The 16,126-nt window shown below is 42.1% G+C and overlaps 1 protein-coding gene across 1 annotated transcript in view; it reads left to right on the plus strand.

The window, feature by feature from the left end:
* FSTL5 (follistatin like 5) overlaps nucleotides 1-16,126 on the plus strand; it is a 422,510-nt gene that overhangs the window by 311,657 nt on the left and 94,727 nt on the right. The window contains exon 7 of the mRNA XM_063135450.1: nucleotides 8,086-8,206. Coding sequence (XP_062991520.1) covers nucleotides 8,086-8,206 — 121 coding nt within the window. The remainder of the gene's footprint in view (nucleotides 1-8,085; nucleotides 8,207-16,126) is intronic.

Raw genomic sequence — 16,126 nt, forward strand, 5'->3', positions numbered from 1 at the left:
AATCCATGAGTGCCCAATAATGTGCATGCAAAATGCTCATCAGATAGAGCTCATTATCTGGGGATTTATATCTCTGAGAGGTTCCTTTCATGGAAATTCCATTAACATTGGACTAGGTCCTACAGAACAGGTATACAAAAATTCAAAGACTACTAGAAAGCTATTTACAACCATATATTAGGGCTCATCTACATCAAGCAGGACATTCCACTATGAAAGCGGTATATAAAAGGCAGGAGCCACACTACTGCTTTATAGTGATATAGAAGTGCACTTCAGCCTTATAGTGGTAATGAAGTGCACTGACACCTGTTGGGGCCCATTGACACATCTACACCAAGCAGCTTAGTGCTGTGTTAACCCAACATGGCATATTGCTTATACATCACACTTATGTCTTGCTTGTGGATGGAAGTATCTGATTGGCCAATGTGGGGCAAGATCTGAGCTGGAAGGTGCCTCCACCTGATTTTGGGGGATCCACTGCACAACAGCCTATGCTTTCATCGGGGTCCCCTGGCCCTCATAGCATTCTTGGTGGCTGGAAGGATTGATGTGGGAAGGAGTGGGTGGAGAAGTCTGATTCTACCAGCCCAGCTGCACACATCTAAATCCAACCCAGTGAGATCAATAAAGACCAGTAAAGTGAATGCCTGAATGAATTACATCTTTCTTCCAAAACTTGATGAATCGTATAGAAAATGCCTGGCCAGTAGCTTCTTTTCAGGTACTTAAGGAGATGGAATTTGCAGTGGTGAATAAGTAGGGATGTATGTGTGTGTGGCAGGGGGGAATCCACTCTGTTGAACTTTTAAATTTTTTAAGATTTCTCCAAAACAACAACAACAAGAACCACACAGAACAGGCATGGAATTATTTATTTATTTATTGCATTTCTATACCGCCCTATAGCCGAAGCTCTCTGGGTGGTTTACAAAATTAAGACAATTCAAGTATAAAACAACAGTATAAAACCATAATATAAAATACAATATAAAAGCTCAACCAGATAAAAACAGCAGCAATGCAAAAATACAAATTTTAAATATAAATTTAAAACACCAAGTTAAAATTAATTTATAGACTGTTAAAATGTTGGGAGAATAAAAAGGTCTTCACCTGGCGTCTAAAAGCATATATTGTAGGTGCCAAGCGAACCTCCTTAGGGAGCTCATTCCACAGCCGGGGTGCCACAGCAGAGAAGGCCCTCCTCCTGGTAGCCACCTGCCTCACTTCCAACAGTCTGGAAAGGTGGGAACTGGATGAAGTCTGCAGAAATGCACCTGGCAGATCCATCAATCCCTAGTAGTGAGCCATCAGATGTAAAACAATTTATACAAACTATTTAGGATTTGTGCATATGCTTCAGGATGGACTTGAATTAGGCAGGATCTACTCCACTGCTTTAAAACGGTTTATAACAGTTGTGACAACTGTTGGGACCCAGGACACACTCCATATCCAGTTCCCAAAATGTTTTCAAAGTGTTATATCCTGCTTGGTGTAGATCTGGCCTAGGTAAGGTGAAAACAACATAGCCAACGCAGGGTGACATGGCACTTTATCAGGAAGTTCCATAAGAGTCAGTGTGTGGGTGTGGGTGTCTGGGGTAAAAGGCAGAACGGCAATGCATATCAGCCCTACAGGGATGCATGAACTCCCTTTTCCCACATTGGGAATTGCATATGGATTCTGATTGGTTCCATCTTTGTGCATTGCCTTAGGAATTAAAAAAGAGGAAGTGCCATTCCTTGCACTGTATTCTTTGGCATTCTGGGAAGGAATTAGCTGCCTCCTAGAGCCATGCGCTCTAAGTATCCTATTCCTATGGCAAAACACATCTGTCCCAGTCATCTAAGCACATGTCTACATCAGCCCTATATCCCGGGCTTGTCCCGGGATCATACCTGTGCATCCAAATGACACACAGGGGATCCCGGGAGCAGGCAGGGACAATCCCTCCATTTTCCTGGGATAACCTTTAGGTGTAAAAGGGGCCCTAGACACTTGCGCTACTTTCTCCATTGATACTCAAAGAGTTCAATAAAAGCGATAAATAATGTGCCTGTAACCATGCCTAAAAGTAGCTTTAAAAACAGCTTCAGTAACAAACAGCACATGCAGAGCACCACTCCTTAGCACACTAACTTCCACCATCGCCACCCCTGGAAAACTCTCTAGGACCAACAAGTCCTAGATTTTCTCTTAGAGTCAGAGATGTGCACTTGCATAACTTAGCTGGATTTTCTGTCCTCTGGATCCCGCTTCCATTATGTATCAACTGGCATATGAGATGCAGCTCTCTGCACAAGACATTTTAAAACGATCGTTGCTAGACTCTCGCATACAACTGATAATACGTAGGACAGGAAAGAGCCTCATAATAGAGTAGGGGTGGTGCGTGGAATGATCTGATGCAGTTGCAGATCACAGATTTGGCATCCAGCGTTGCTCTGGCTCAGAACTCTGTCCTTGTTAAAAGCCGTCGTGGTGGACTCTAAATGCCTTGTAATTGCAGTCATCTGGGCCCCTGAAAATGGGCAATTTGCACAATTTGTGGTTATTATAACCCTCTTTTCTGCATGCAGTCGTGATGCACAATGAATATTCCTGCCTTCCTTTTCTTGTTTATACTCTGCTCTCACAGAAGCAAGGGAGTGAATCTGAGTTGGGGCAGTTAATAGCCATCTAGGGGAGACTTGCATGCCCCCCAAACATACAGAAACAAGAAAGGGGGGAACACATACAGAAACTAGATGTCAAGGATAAGGGGTTTAGCCCAGCCTCCTCCCTGACATCCCTAGTGGGGGATTATTTATTTATTGTATGAAGGCGAACTCAGTCACCTGAGGCCTCAGCCACCATCTGAAACACTAAAGCTCAGACATGGGTCAACCACCTCTGTGAGAACATGAGATCCTCAGCTACTGGGGATGAGGGAAGCATTTTTCCTCGCATTGTGCAAACCACTGTGATGTAAACAGGGGATGGTAGCAGGCCTGGCTCATTAGCCCAACTCCATTCACATTTGCAGCAATAGTTTGGGAGTGGGGGGTGGGGAGAGAGAGAGAAATCTTTCTTCCCTGTTTCCTCTCTATTTCTATCATGTAATTTGGCATTGCATAACTGTTTAACAAATAGTGCAGCTTCCCCTGTCCCCCCTCCTGAGCTGGATCAGGATAATGTCAATAATAATAATAATAATAATAATAATAATAATAATAATAATAATTTCTTACCCGCCTCTCCCTTTGGATTGAGAGCTTAGGGAGAGCATAGGGAGAGCAGGGATTTAACTCTTTGCGCCCAGCATGATACCAACTGGACTCAACCCCCATGTGGGCTACTCACAGTAGGAAGAAAGCTCCCAGTACTGTCTGGAAGATCCACAAAAACCTCTGCTGGGCACTAGGGTCAGTAGTACTCCAGCAGGATCCCTGATCTGTCACAATTCTTCAGTGCAAGTTGCAAACACTTGAAAGTGGGATACAGCCAGACAGGAAGATTGGATAAGGAGTTCATAGGCAAGCCTCCTTCCCAGCCTTCAAGCAGGAGCTGGTGTTGAATACCCAGGTAGACCCATCTGAAAGAGGTAGGTTCCACCCAGTTCATCCACCTACTTTTTAGCAATCATCCTCACATGAGACTAAGTAGTGGATTATTATGATCTTAGGCCTCAGCTAGACCAGGGGTTTTTACTGAGACGATCTCATGATTTTATGATCGCGAGATCGTCACACTGGCCTACACACAACGTGCGATATCACAGCCGCCATTTTTCTGTTTTAAAGAAGAAGGAGCGCATGAGCACAGAAGGTAAGCCTTTTTTAAAAAAAAAAAATCCCCCGCTCCCCCCCCCCCCCCTGATAGGCACAGACTCCTGAGGAGCTCTGTGGTCTGTGCCAGGCTTCCGGCTCCTCGTTGTTTCTCACAAGGAGCTGGGACAAACTGCGACGCCTGTCCACATGTTCTGTGGTCTCGGGATCAGCCCAAGACCATGGAAAAAGCAGTGGAGGGTGGGATCCTGGGGCAAGGGGGGAATCATCCCTCCCTGCTCCCGGGATCCCCTGTGCATCATGTGAACGCACAGTGATGATTCCGGGGATTGCCCTGTGATATTGCCCTGTCTAGCTATGGCCTTAGTATTATGACATTCAGCAGCATCCCCAACAGAGCCACGGGCAACTTAGCAGAGCAACCAGGGGTGCAAAAGTTGGTCAAAAAGGCCAGGAAAGTGAGCTAACTCTTATCCACCCAACTGGCTTGTCTCTCCCTCTAAACTGTCTTCCCCTATCCATAAAAGCTGCATTACATTAATTGTACATGAAAATCATTCATTTAGGCATGACTGTATCTAGTACAATAAAAATTATGTATTGAGGATGTGTTTTGTCACCTAAGGAGTGTGGGGAGAGCAATCTCCTGCCCATGGGCTGGGCAGATCCCCATTAAATCTGCAATGCTCTTCCTCCAATCAAACTTAACATACAGTAACACCACCAAACCCTGTGATATATAATTGTCCCTCTGTGGCCTGTTACACTTACACATGCAAAGTAACTTTTGTTCTTTGATTAGTTGTCCTGGGACTTGCTTTTGTTCTATTGTCTCCTTTTGATTTCTCTGAGGGGATGTATATAACTTCCTTGTATTTCAAGTGTACTTTAGTGCACTCTGGTGTCATCTTATCAGTAGGTATAGTTGCTTAACCCTTTCATAACGGAAATGAAATAGCTGCTAGGCTGGGTTTGCTTGTTGTTTGTTTTAATAATCATCTGGTCAGTTCCTTACCTGAGCTGTCACCAAAGCACATTAGCCCTCTCCTGCTAAGAAATTGCAATTGTGGTACTGCCCATCAGAACTTGATTGCTGATCAGAACTGAATTGATGATTGCCCATCAGAACTGAATGCATCACGTGAAACTGAAATCCCATGAGTGCCTGTTCAATTGTGGGTAAAGAAAACAAACCGGTTGCAACAGATAACTTATCTGGAATGCTAGAGAAAACAATAACAGAATTACAGGCCACAGTAGGGAGGTGATAAAATATAGTTTCTCATGAACTGAGCCGGAAGCATATTTTACTGTAAATGGGTGACCTGAGAGATGGCACAGAGGGCATACATTTAGTCTGGCATGGCAATTTGGTCTGTGTATAACGAGGACAGGATTTGGTCTCTGTATGTGGGATTTAGCCTGTAGATATGATGAGGCAGGTGAGATTTGGTCTTTGGTCTTATATATATTTCAAGGAAATCACTCTGTGCAAGCCTACATACATTCAGGCCATATTCAACTATTTCTGAACATCTAGCAACACAAGGGTTCCTTGTGGCAATTATCAATCCCATTCCCTCACTAGATATAGCCAGTGGAGGATGCTGGATCTGATTTTGGCAGGGCTGTGATTCCACTCTGGGTTTCATTCAGAACCAGCCAGAACTCCGAAGGAGCTATGCAAGGTGCTGAACAAGTTCGGGCAGAGGGTTCAGCACCGTGGATAGCTCCTTTAGAGTTGTGTCCGGTTCTTACTAAAACCCAGACTGGAAACCCAGCCCCACCGAAATTGGAGCCACAAGAATCCACTGCTCGTAGCCCTTTTCCACACAAAAGCATTCCTGAACTAGGCCAATATGTCACTGCCTAGAGAATAGTCAACTCATTTGCAGATGACACAAAAATTGGGTGGGATAGCTAATACCCTGGAAGACAGAAACAAACTTCAAAGTGATCTTGATAGGCTGGAGTGCTGGGCTGAAAACAACAGGATGAAATTTAATAGGGATAAATGCCAAGTTCTACATTTAGGAAATAGAAACCAAATGCACAGTTACAAGATGGGGGATACTTGGCTCAGCAATACTACAAACGAGAAGGATCTTGGAATTGTTGTAGAGCACAAGCTGAATATGAGCCAACAGTGCGATATGGCTGCAAGAAAGGCAAATGCTATTTTGGGCTGCATTAATAGAAGTATAGCTTCCAAATCACGTGAGGTACTGGTTCCGCTCTATTCGGCCCTGGTTAGGCCTCATCTAGAGTATTGCGTCCAGTTCTGGACTCCACAATTCAAGAAGGACGCAGACAAGCTGGAGCGTGTTCAGAGGAGGGCAACCAGGATGATCAGGGGTCTGGAAACAAAGCCCTATGAAGAGAGACTGAAAGAACAGGGCATGTTTAGCCTGGAGAAGAGACGATTGAGGGGAGACATGATAGCACTCTTCAAATACTTAAAAGGTTGTCACACAGAGGAGGGCCAGGATCTCTTCTCGATCCTCCCAGAATGCAGGACACGGAATAACGGGCTCAAGTTAAAGGAAGCCAGATTCCAGCTGGACATCAGGAAAAACTTCCTGACTGTTAGAGCAGTACGACAATGGAATCAGTTACCTAGGGAGGTTGTGGTCTCTCCCACACTAGAGGCATTCAAGAGGCAGCTGGACTAGCATCTGTCAGGGATGCTTTAGGGTGGATGCCTGCATTGAGCAGGGGTTGGACTCAATGGCCTTGTAGGCCCCTTCCAACTCTGCTAGTCTATGATTCTATGATTTACCCTCCCAGTTTCAGCTCTTGATAATCATCGTCACCACCACCATCATCATTGTCACCCAGGTTTTAAGGATGATAGGAAAAAATACTTTGCTGTGTCCTTTATTCTTTAATTTCCAGTTATGTGTTGTAGTTTCAGTGCTCCATTAAATATTGTTCAACAGAAGTTAGCTCGCATCATTATATACATTCAATGGTATTCCATATGGTACTGGCTAACAGGTTGTTCCAATTAACTTACTGTACTTTTATGGAAATATACCACACATCTAGATAAAAAAAACACCCACATGGTTCTTATTAACATTAACAGTGTTGTAACACAAGCACCAAAATAAGAATTAAAAGAAACCAGTGAAAGAAAATGTTATGAATGGCTAGACTGTCTAGATTTGAGCATAACAGCTGGGATTCTCCCTCCCCATCAAAGAAATACACAGCACAGGAGGGAAATCTATCTGCAGCTAGACTTAACTTGGGTTTTTTGCCACAACATCTCAGCCACTGAAGAAGGTAGATATGGTTCAGTCCCTTCGATATTTATATCGAAAGGAAGGTTCTTTCATTTTTGCAACATGGAAAGTTGTAAAGGAAGAAGCCATCATCAGTCACTACCTAAGTGCGGGGAAGGTTCCATCTTCTATTACATATACTGTTTAATCTATTTACTATATATTTATAATTTTACTCTTACTTTAATAATGTACTCTGGGACTTGCTGAAGTGGGGAGAAATGTCTAACAAATAAAGACTCTATAGTCAGCAGGTGAACAATCTCATGATTTAAGGGAGGCTTGAACAACTTGAGACCCATCAAGCTGAACACAGGTCATCTGTCATGTATTATGCTCCACCCTGAGTTCAATAAATCAGCTTTCTGTTTTTGCTGGCCTGACTGGGACTGAAAATAGTGCATGTGGGATGTGGGGATGGGACCTTCATCTGGCAGACCATAGTAATCCTAGGTGGATAGGCTGCATTTGGCTTGGTAGAACACAAGTTATGCAGGCTTGATTTAAGGCCAGGTCATGATTTTATGGTGTTGAAATACTTGGCTTCAAGACACATTTGCTGAAACAGAATTTGTCCAAGCAAGCATCCACCATCTTAATGCACAATATTTTAATGGTGTGCCAATTGATCTTCAAATGAGTGCTGTCCTCATGGTTGTGATACATTTCTAGTATAGTTTTGCTGCTGAATAGGATGTTGAAATTTCAATATTTATTTTTAGAAGTTTATAAACTCTTTAGATTCATTGGTATTTGTTTCTGATCAGCCCTTGCTAGAATAGCTAGTATTCAAGGATTATGGGAGCTGGAGAGCCACATTTTAAAGGGCACATTAAAAAAATAATAAGACAATTTTTTCGAATGTGATTACAAGTTTGGGAATTCAAGCTTTTCCTGAAAAAAATGAGTTCCCTTTCACGTTCGGAGTTTCGAACAGGACAAATTCTGATGATTTCTGAACTGCAACAAAATTCTCGTACATTCCTAATTGTGATCACCTTGTTATTATTCCTTCCCTTTAGGATTTTGGTGATGATGGATCCCTGTACATTACTAAAATTACTACAACTCACATGGGAAATTACAGCTGCTATGCAGATGGTTATGATAAACTTTACCAGACTCATATTCTTCAAGTGAATGGTAAGGAAAGAAATTCTAATAACCAAGTTGTGGGTTAATTTCTAGATTTAATTCAGTAGATTGCTTTGGTTTCTTAATTGTTATGTGAAAACCAAAGAGAAAAACAGACATGGATAATACATTTCATTAACATTTTCCCCTCTACAAACAAACTTGCAGGAAAATACAATTTCATCACGGCATATAGCGATCCTAAATAATTAATTGTTATTGAAAAGAATAAGAAAGAGCACACAGTTTATTCATGCTATACTTTGAACTCTTAATGCTGTTAAACAATGTACATTCTTAGTATCCTGTCTGTAGAATAAGAGGAATTTATGGAAATGGTGGCCTTGAATAACAACTTAATCAAGTTATTGCATAGACTGTGCAACAATCCATTTGTAACTCTGCTGGTTTTCAATAACATGGCATGCTTTCCAGATTTTTTTTTAAAAAAACCTGTCTTGATATTAAAGAAAAATAGGACTTAAAATGCTAAGCTGCCTAATGCTTCCAATAAACCATCATAGAGCTACTGACACTCAACAGAAATGGAGGCCATTTTTTTCTGTTTAGAAGCTTAATATGTTAATGCTTTGACCACCATTTTGAAGATGCTTCCTAGGAGATAAAATGATCTAACTGCATTTCATTTTCTTGAAAAAACAGTTCTTTCTGAACATTTATTAGCTGTGTACCAGGCAATTGCTAAAACTTCCTGTATAGGCAGGAAGGAGGCAACACTTACTAGAGGTGATAGATACTCCAAAGGAAAGAGGAGGCAAGTAGCTCCAAACCAATCCATCACCCAAAAGGGAGGAGGTGTTGAGGGAGGATAAGGGGCTGGAAAAGGTCAGGATATAGATGCTTGCAAGATTGTAATGTGAAATGTAGTTAGTTAGATTAAGGCTACACTTATTAACAGTTAATGTAATCACAGAGTGACAATGATTTTGCACCATTTCTGAAGAGATATTTGCTTTCTGCTGTTTTCTAACATCAGAGTATAAACTGATGAACCTTTTTAGGCTGTGTACATTTCAGCTAAACTGGATGAAAGTATGAAGCTTAATGCACTGGTCAGACAAAACAGCAATTTAATGGATTACATTTGTATATCTAACCACTCTGTTCCTAAATGTAGGCAAGGAAGTCAGTACTTATAGTCCAGGAAACTGATTAATTAATGTAATGGCACTTGTATAACAGCAGAGTCAAAAGGAGGTTAATGAGATAATGAGTCTTAGTTGATCTTTAAGATCTAATATGAGAGTACTTTGAAAATGGTTTAATTGGATTTTAAGCACTTTTACAATATGTGTGTGTTTTCATTCACATGAATCAGCAGCAGTTTTTATCATTAATTTTCTCAGTCCTCTTAACAGTTTTATCAGCCATGATTCCCTTTGCTTTTTTCTGTGCTTTTCTCCCACCACTATAGCTCCATGTTATTTTCTGTCTCCATGTGGAAAGTATTTACTGCCTTGTCCTGAAGACAAATCAACATATTGAGTAAAATGTTATTTTTTTCTGTTATGTATGTATTTAAGAAATTGATTTTTATCAAGCAGTGCTGCATGAAAAAATAAACACCAATTTAATGTAATTAAATACTGGCATTAACCATTTGAGAAAGACATCACAGCAATCATGCCTGTCCATTGCCCTACAATTTACTTACAAATACATGAGAAGTAATTCGACTGTTTCAGAGAGTAATCCCTGTCATAGGAAGAGTCTAGCTTCACTAGGCATCATGAGATCTGGATTACAGAATATCCACTATGGAACAGTTCCCTTCAAGGACCCTGGGCAGCTCAGGTTCAATTAAACAGGATTTAGGTTTCCCAGAGACATAGGAACACAAATAAAATAGTACCACAGAGAGTTCTGAGTAATGTTTGGGCTGGAAGCCAGACAAGACAGCCTATATGTCACTCCAACAAGAAACAGTTACTGACTGAGCCTTAAGTATGGGTTTGGCTTCCTTTAGGCTGGTAAGCCCTGCCACTCTATTTACTGAGACCTTTTCCCTTAAAGGGACCTGATCCTTTTCAGCAGCCTCCAGCTGGAGTGCTGCAGTATCACCATGGTTAGTGTCCTCAGAATCTGAGGACAGGAAAGCGACCTCCTGTGATCATAGGAAACTTGGTCCCTGCGGCTTCCTAGAGAATTAGGTTCTAAGGAAGTGAAAACTACTTGACACCCTTCTGTATTCAAATCCTTTCCTGATTTTCTTCACTTCTGTTCTTATGGCTTAATCTATCATTAACATAAAAGGGGAGGATGAGACAGGACGGAAGTGGTTTATTGACAACATTGATAGCTGTTCTAATCATCTGGGACTGTGTCAAAAATGGATTCATTCAAGCCAGCAGATCTGTCAGACTCCTGTGCCTAAGCAATGTGAGCATATGAGCCACTACTTGTGTACCACCAGATTCTTGATACTATATGTCTGTTATGGTTCTAAGGGGGAGTGAATGAGTAGCAGAACCCAAGGCCATTCAAGGGATAGCATGCTTCCTGCCTTCCAGCTTCAGCTGTCCTTCCCATGTTCCTTAAAGAGAACCACATCCCCTCTTCTCGTCTTACTTCAAATAATGGCTGACTCTAAAATTTATACTATTTATATTAACCAACAGACTGACAGTTAGCTAACATGCAATGAAAATGAGCTAAATTGGTTCAGAAAATCAGTCCGCTTAAGATTATTGACTTCACAATTTTTAACATATGTGTTGCTTACTGTCTAGTGATAGCTGCTCTATCACCTGGGCAACCATTTCCTTGTTCTCACTAAAAATTAAAAGTCCTGTGTTGTTGTGAGGGCAAGTGTCTGTACTTGGAGGGGGTCATGCATCTTGTTGGGCAAGGTGAGCATTTGAAAGAGACTCTCCAGCTACAGCTATGGATACTGGCTGTTGAAAATGGAGGTCAGTACTATTTATGTATTTATTATATTTATACCCTCCCCTTCCTTCAAGGAGCTTAGGGTAGTGCACATCATGGTTCCTCTCTCCTTTATTCTTCCCTTTATCCAGAGAGATGGGGACAGGGGAGAGTATCCCAAGATCACCCAGTGAACTGTGTGAATGAATGGGATTTGAACTTTGATCTTCTCCCCATTCTGATTTCAACACTCTAACCACCACACTGCGCTGGCATTCTTGCATACTCATGAAGCATCTAATGTCCTTGCAGAAATGAACCCACAGTTCAGTCTTGAGAGGTCCCAGAGAAGAGACTACTTATTCCAACAAAGGTTTGTTGCAGACTCTCAGCCTGAATCCTCCTCACAGGCTTCATCCCCTTGCTGGAGAATGGAGATCCTTAAAAGCTTAGACCTCTGGCCTGAACTCTGGAACTCTGTTACCTCTCTGCTTACTGACACTGAGCATGCTGCCTGCTGTCATGCACACACACTGTGGTATGTGGGGCCATCAGTGGGATCCAGCTCAGAGCCTGCACTCACTCCATTACCTGGTCCAGGGGTCACAGGTGCATAAAGTCACTTGTTCTTGGACTCAGGCTCTGAGGGCTGAAGGTGTGGTTGTCCTGATTCCTTTGGTGCTTCTCCCTTAATGTAGTGACATTAAGCCACTGCTGGAAGTATGAATCATGGCAGCTAATGTATACTTCCCTTAGGATCAAAGTGCATGCCCAATACTTAGGACCATGCTGCATGCCCGCCTGCAAGTAGCTAAATCTGGATCCAACCCAAGGTATGTCCAATTCTCACTCTGAGAATTAACTTCTAGACACTAGAAAATAAGAATCACTAACTAAAACTCAACTGTAAAGTTTGTTGTCTAAATTGCTTTCAGAACTATTCAGTGCTTTTCACTTTACTTATGATTATTTCCAAGATGCACACCACATTAAAGCCATTTCTTTTTACCAACATAATTGTATCCTGCTGAGCCCATTTTCTATAAACAGTTGGGTAACATCTGAGAATATTCATAATAGCTATAATTTCATAATTATTAATCTTTTTTCATTCATATTTCACATGTCAACAACTGTGTTTCAACTTTCTAGATGGCACTGGTGTATTTGATGTATGTCTGTGTAACTGTGTCTGTATCTGTGTTGTTGTTATTGTTAATGCAAAACAACATTAAAGAGATTTTGAAGTTATTGGGAAGTTCATTCTGCAATTCATTATTCTCTCTCAAATAATGTTATAAGAACATAAGAAGAGACATGATGAATCAGACCAAGGGTCCATCTAGTCCAGCATTCTGTTCACACAGCAGCTGACCGGAAACCCACAAGGAGGACTGACGTGCAACAGCACCCTCCCACCCATGTTCCCTAGCAACTGATGTACATAGGCATAGTGGGTTAGTGCCAGATAGGGCTTACTCCCATACTAATCTCTCTATAGTTAAGATTATCTGCTGATGCCTTTGATCAAGTTCCTCCTTCAGAGGTGAGGCAGACATCAACCAGGGCAGTCTTTCCAAACTGGTGCCCTCCAGATGTGTTGGACTGAAACTCCCAGCATTCCCAGCTGCTGGGAATGCTGAGAGTTTCACTCCAACACATCTGGAGGGCACCAGGTTGGGGAATCCAGAACTAGGGAGATGGCTTTTATAGTTGTGGCACCCAGTTATGGAATATTCTTGTCAGGGAGGCTTTCATGAAGCCACTATGATTACCTTTTCAGTGCCAGATGAACACGTTTTTTATCCCCCCTTCCTGGCCGTTTTTAAGTATGATACTTTATATATGTCTTTGTTTGCTTGTTATATTTCATACCCTGCTTTTCTATTAAGAAATAAAATGTTCAACTTGTCTAACAATAATAAAATCCAGAAAAATAATAAAAATTAGGGGTGTGCGCTCCACACTGAAAATCTGGGGGTCTGATGGACCTCCAAAATCATGGTGCAGTTAGGGGGCAGTTTCAAAACCGTCAGAAACTCCTGGTGTGGTTAGATCGCTCAGAGCCCCAAATGGATCCTTAGGTATCTGAAAGGTTTTTAGGTGACATGAGGTGTCACTTAGGCCTTAGCTAGACCTAAGGTTTATCCTGGGATCATCCCGGGGTCATCCCTATTCATGTAAATGACACACAGGCTATCCCGGGACAGGCAGGGATGACCTTGGGACAATCCCAGAATAATAAACCTTAGGTCTAGCTAAGGGCTAACTGAATACTTCCATATTAGGAAGATGAAGGGATCAGCTTCAAACTTGGCATGGGTAAATCCCTACTTAAGAGCTCTCATGGTCCCAAGTTCAATCTCTTTACCTTTAAAAATGACACAGCTGTAAGCATTTTGGTTTCCCATAAGCTATAATAGGGTGGTTATCCAAAAACAAACAGTTCTCCGATGGGTAATCTGATGGACCACAGAGACAGAGCCACTCTGGAAATCAGAGCGAAGAATTGCCTCATTGGAGCACTGCTCCAGGTTTAGGAGCGGAGCAGACCCGCCCTGCACACCCCTAATAAAAATCACTAATCTACAAACAAGTAAGCAACGTGACCTGTAACAACTGTCCCAAACTACTTCTATGTTAAAGGCTTACTCATTCTGTTTTCACAATTCCGGCCAGAGACCATCTGCCTGCAGGGTTGAGTTCAAGCTGAGGTGCAATCCACATAGTACAATTGTGTGGATTGACATGCACAGTCCATTTTTTTTATATATACACTCAAGACATTTTTTTCTGGTATCTAAAAGCATCAGCTGCTAACTGTTTGCAAGCATTGCTTATTGATACACCCAAGAAGAAGTCATGGATTGACCACAGTTTATAATTGAAGTTAATACCCTGTGTGCAGAAGTTGGGCTAAAGAATTTGCAAAATAGCCCTTGAAATGGCAGGGCCACCTCTTTCTGGCTCTCAGTCCCCTTTTACCTAAACAAAATAGTAGTTAAGTATGCCCCTACTCTTCAAGAGTTTCTGCTAGGATGACCAATATCAATGTCATGGACCACCCCCACCACTTTAAAAACAATAACAGAAACAACAACAGACCCAAGGCCTGTTTCTTTGTGAAGAAAGTGGATAGGGAACCTGGGGTTATCCCATGATTGGTGGGAGATTCAGGACAGATAAAAGGAAGCACTTCTTCACACAGCGCATAGTTAAACTATAGAATTCACTACCACAAGTTGTGGGGTTGGATAAATTCCTGGCTATCAATAGCTGCTGATGGCTATGTGCTACCTCTGGTATCAGAGGCAGTAAGCCTATACACATCAGTTTCTGGGGAACATGGGTAGGAGGATGCTTTTGCACCATGTCCTACTTTATTGGTTCCTGGTCAACTGAATCATAGAATCATAGAATAGCAGAGTTGGAAGGGGCCTACAAGGCCATCGAGTCCAACCCCCTGCTCAATGCAGGAATCCACCCTAAAGCATCCCTGACAGATGGTTGTCCAGCTGCCTCTTGAAGGCCTCTAGTGTGGGAGAGCCCACAACCTCCCTAGGTAGCTGATTCCATTGTCGCACTGCTCTAACAGTCAGGAAGTTTTTCTGCTAGTTGGCCCCTGTGTGACGGGAGTGCTGAACTAGATGGACCCTTGGTCTTCTTATGTTCTAAAATTATTTGAGAGAGAATAATAAATTGCAGAATGAACTTATCAAAAACTTCAAACTCTCTTTAATGTTGTTTTGCATTATCATTATCATCAACAACAACAACAATGATACAGACGCAGTTGCACAGACATACACGGCCTTCCTGGCTTAAATATGTCCCAAGCCCCAATATTCCCCTTCCAGTTCCAATGTCATTCAAAGCAAACCATGCAATGAAAAGGATGCCCTCCCACCTTCCATCACTCTGCAATCCTGATCCATATCATTACCTGTGACCTCCCCAGGCTTTTATCTGCTTTTTTTCCTGCTGATTTTATCAGTTTTTATGATTGTATTTGAGTTGTATATTTTTTTTAATTGTTGTATTTAATTGTTTCAAAATTGTTTTAAAATTGTGAACTGCCCTGTAATCGATCTGTGATTAAGATAGTACAGCATGTATACAAGAACCTGGAAATGAGGCGTTAATTAGCATTTGCTATGGGCGGCTGTCAAGGATAGAAGGCATGGCCGTAGGTCTCATAGTTTCTGCTAAGAATTAATTAGAAGTAGTCTGGAAAGCTTTGGCCTGTTTGGCTTCTGGAATGTTACAGTCTCTGTGAATTGATCTCTGTCAGCATTCTCAGAGCAGAGTTGCAGGAGTGTCCTTACTTCCTGCAACACACATGCTTGTTTCGGCCTTGAGCAAGAACTGTCTGTGAGCAATTGATAGAGAAAAGGTGGGGGTTTGCAGAAGAGTCATCCAGATTGAAGCATCATCTTGGTCAGCTGAGCAATGCTGCCCTGCTTGGATAGGGGCATTGACTAAAGGCCAAAAGCTCTTGTCTGTCAAGTGGTCTGGACGAGGCTTATGCCTCCCTTTTTAAGCTGGTGCAAAGGTGAGGAGCCTTTGCTAGGAACACCTGCTATGCATTTCCTGGAACATCTTCCTGTTTGGATCCATCACCAGCTGAGATGCTGGATTATTAAGAGCTTGTCATAAAAAGTACTGTGAAGCTTTTCATAGACTTTTTTTTTTCATTGGATGTGGATTGTGCATCTCTGTTTGTTGTTGGCTGAGTGCACCCACAGACTGGGTTTGACCATTGATTGTTTGACCTTTTCTCTCATCTGCCTGGACTCGTGCAACAAGGAGTAGGCCGTGCAAAAGCTGTGGCATGGAACTCCATGTGTCTGAGCATTTACCTTCCCTGTGATCTTGTTTAGGCCTTGACCACGTTCCCTTTGAGTTAGCAGTGTATGATCTGAGGTTGGACTAGATCTCTTTTGGTAGTTTGTTTCGCCTTTCAAGAATTTGATTGTCTGAGAGATCATGTCAGGAATCACCCCCCTCCCTTGTCTGGGTTTGGAACCTGTGTATGGATTGACC

This window comes from Elgaria multicarinata, chromosome 10 (genome assembly GCF_023053635.1).
Source record: "Elgaria multicarinata webbii isolate HBS135686 ecotype San Diego chromosome 10, rElgMul1.1.pri, whole genome shotgun sequence".
NCBI lineage: Eukaryota > Metazoa > Chordata > Lepidosauria > Squamata > Anguidae > Elgaria > Elgaria multicarinata.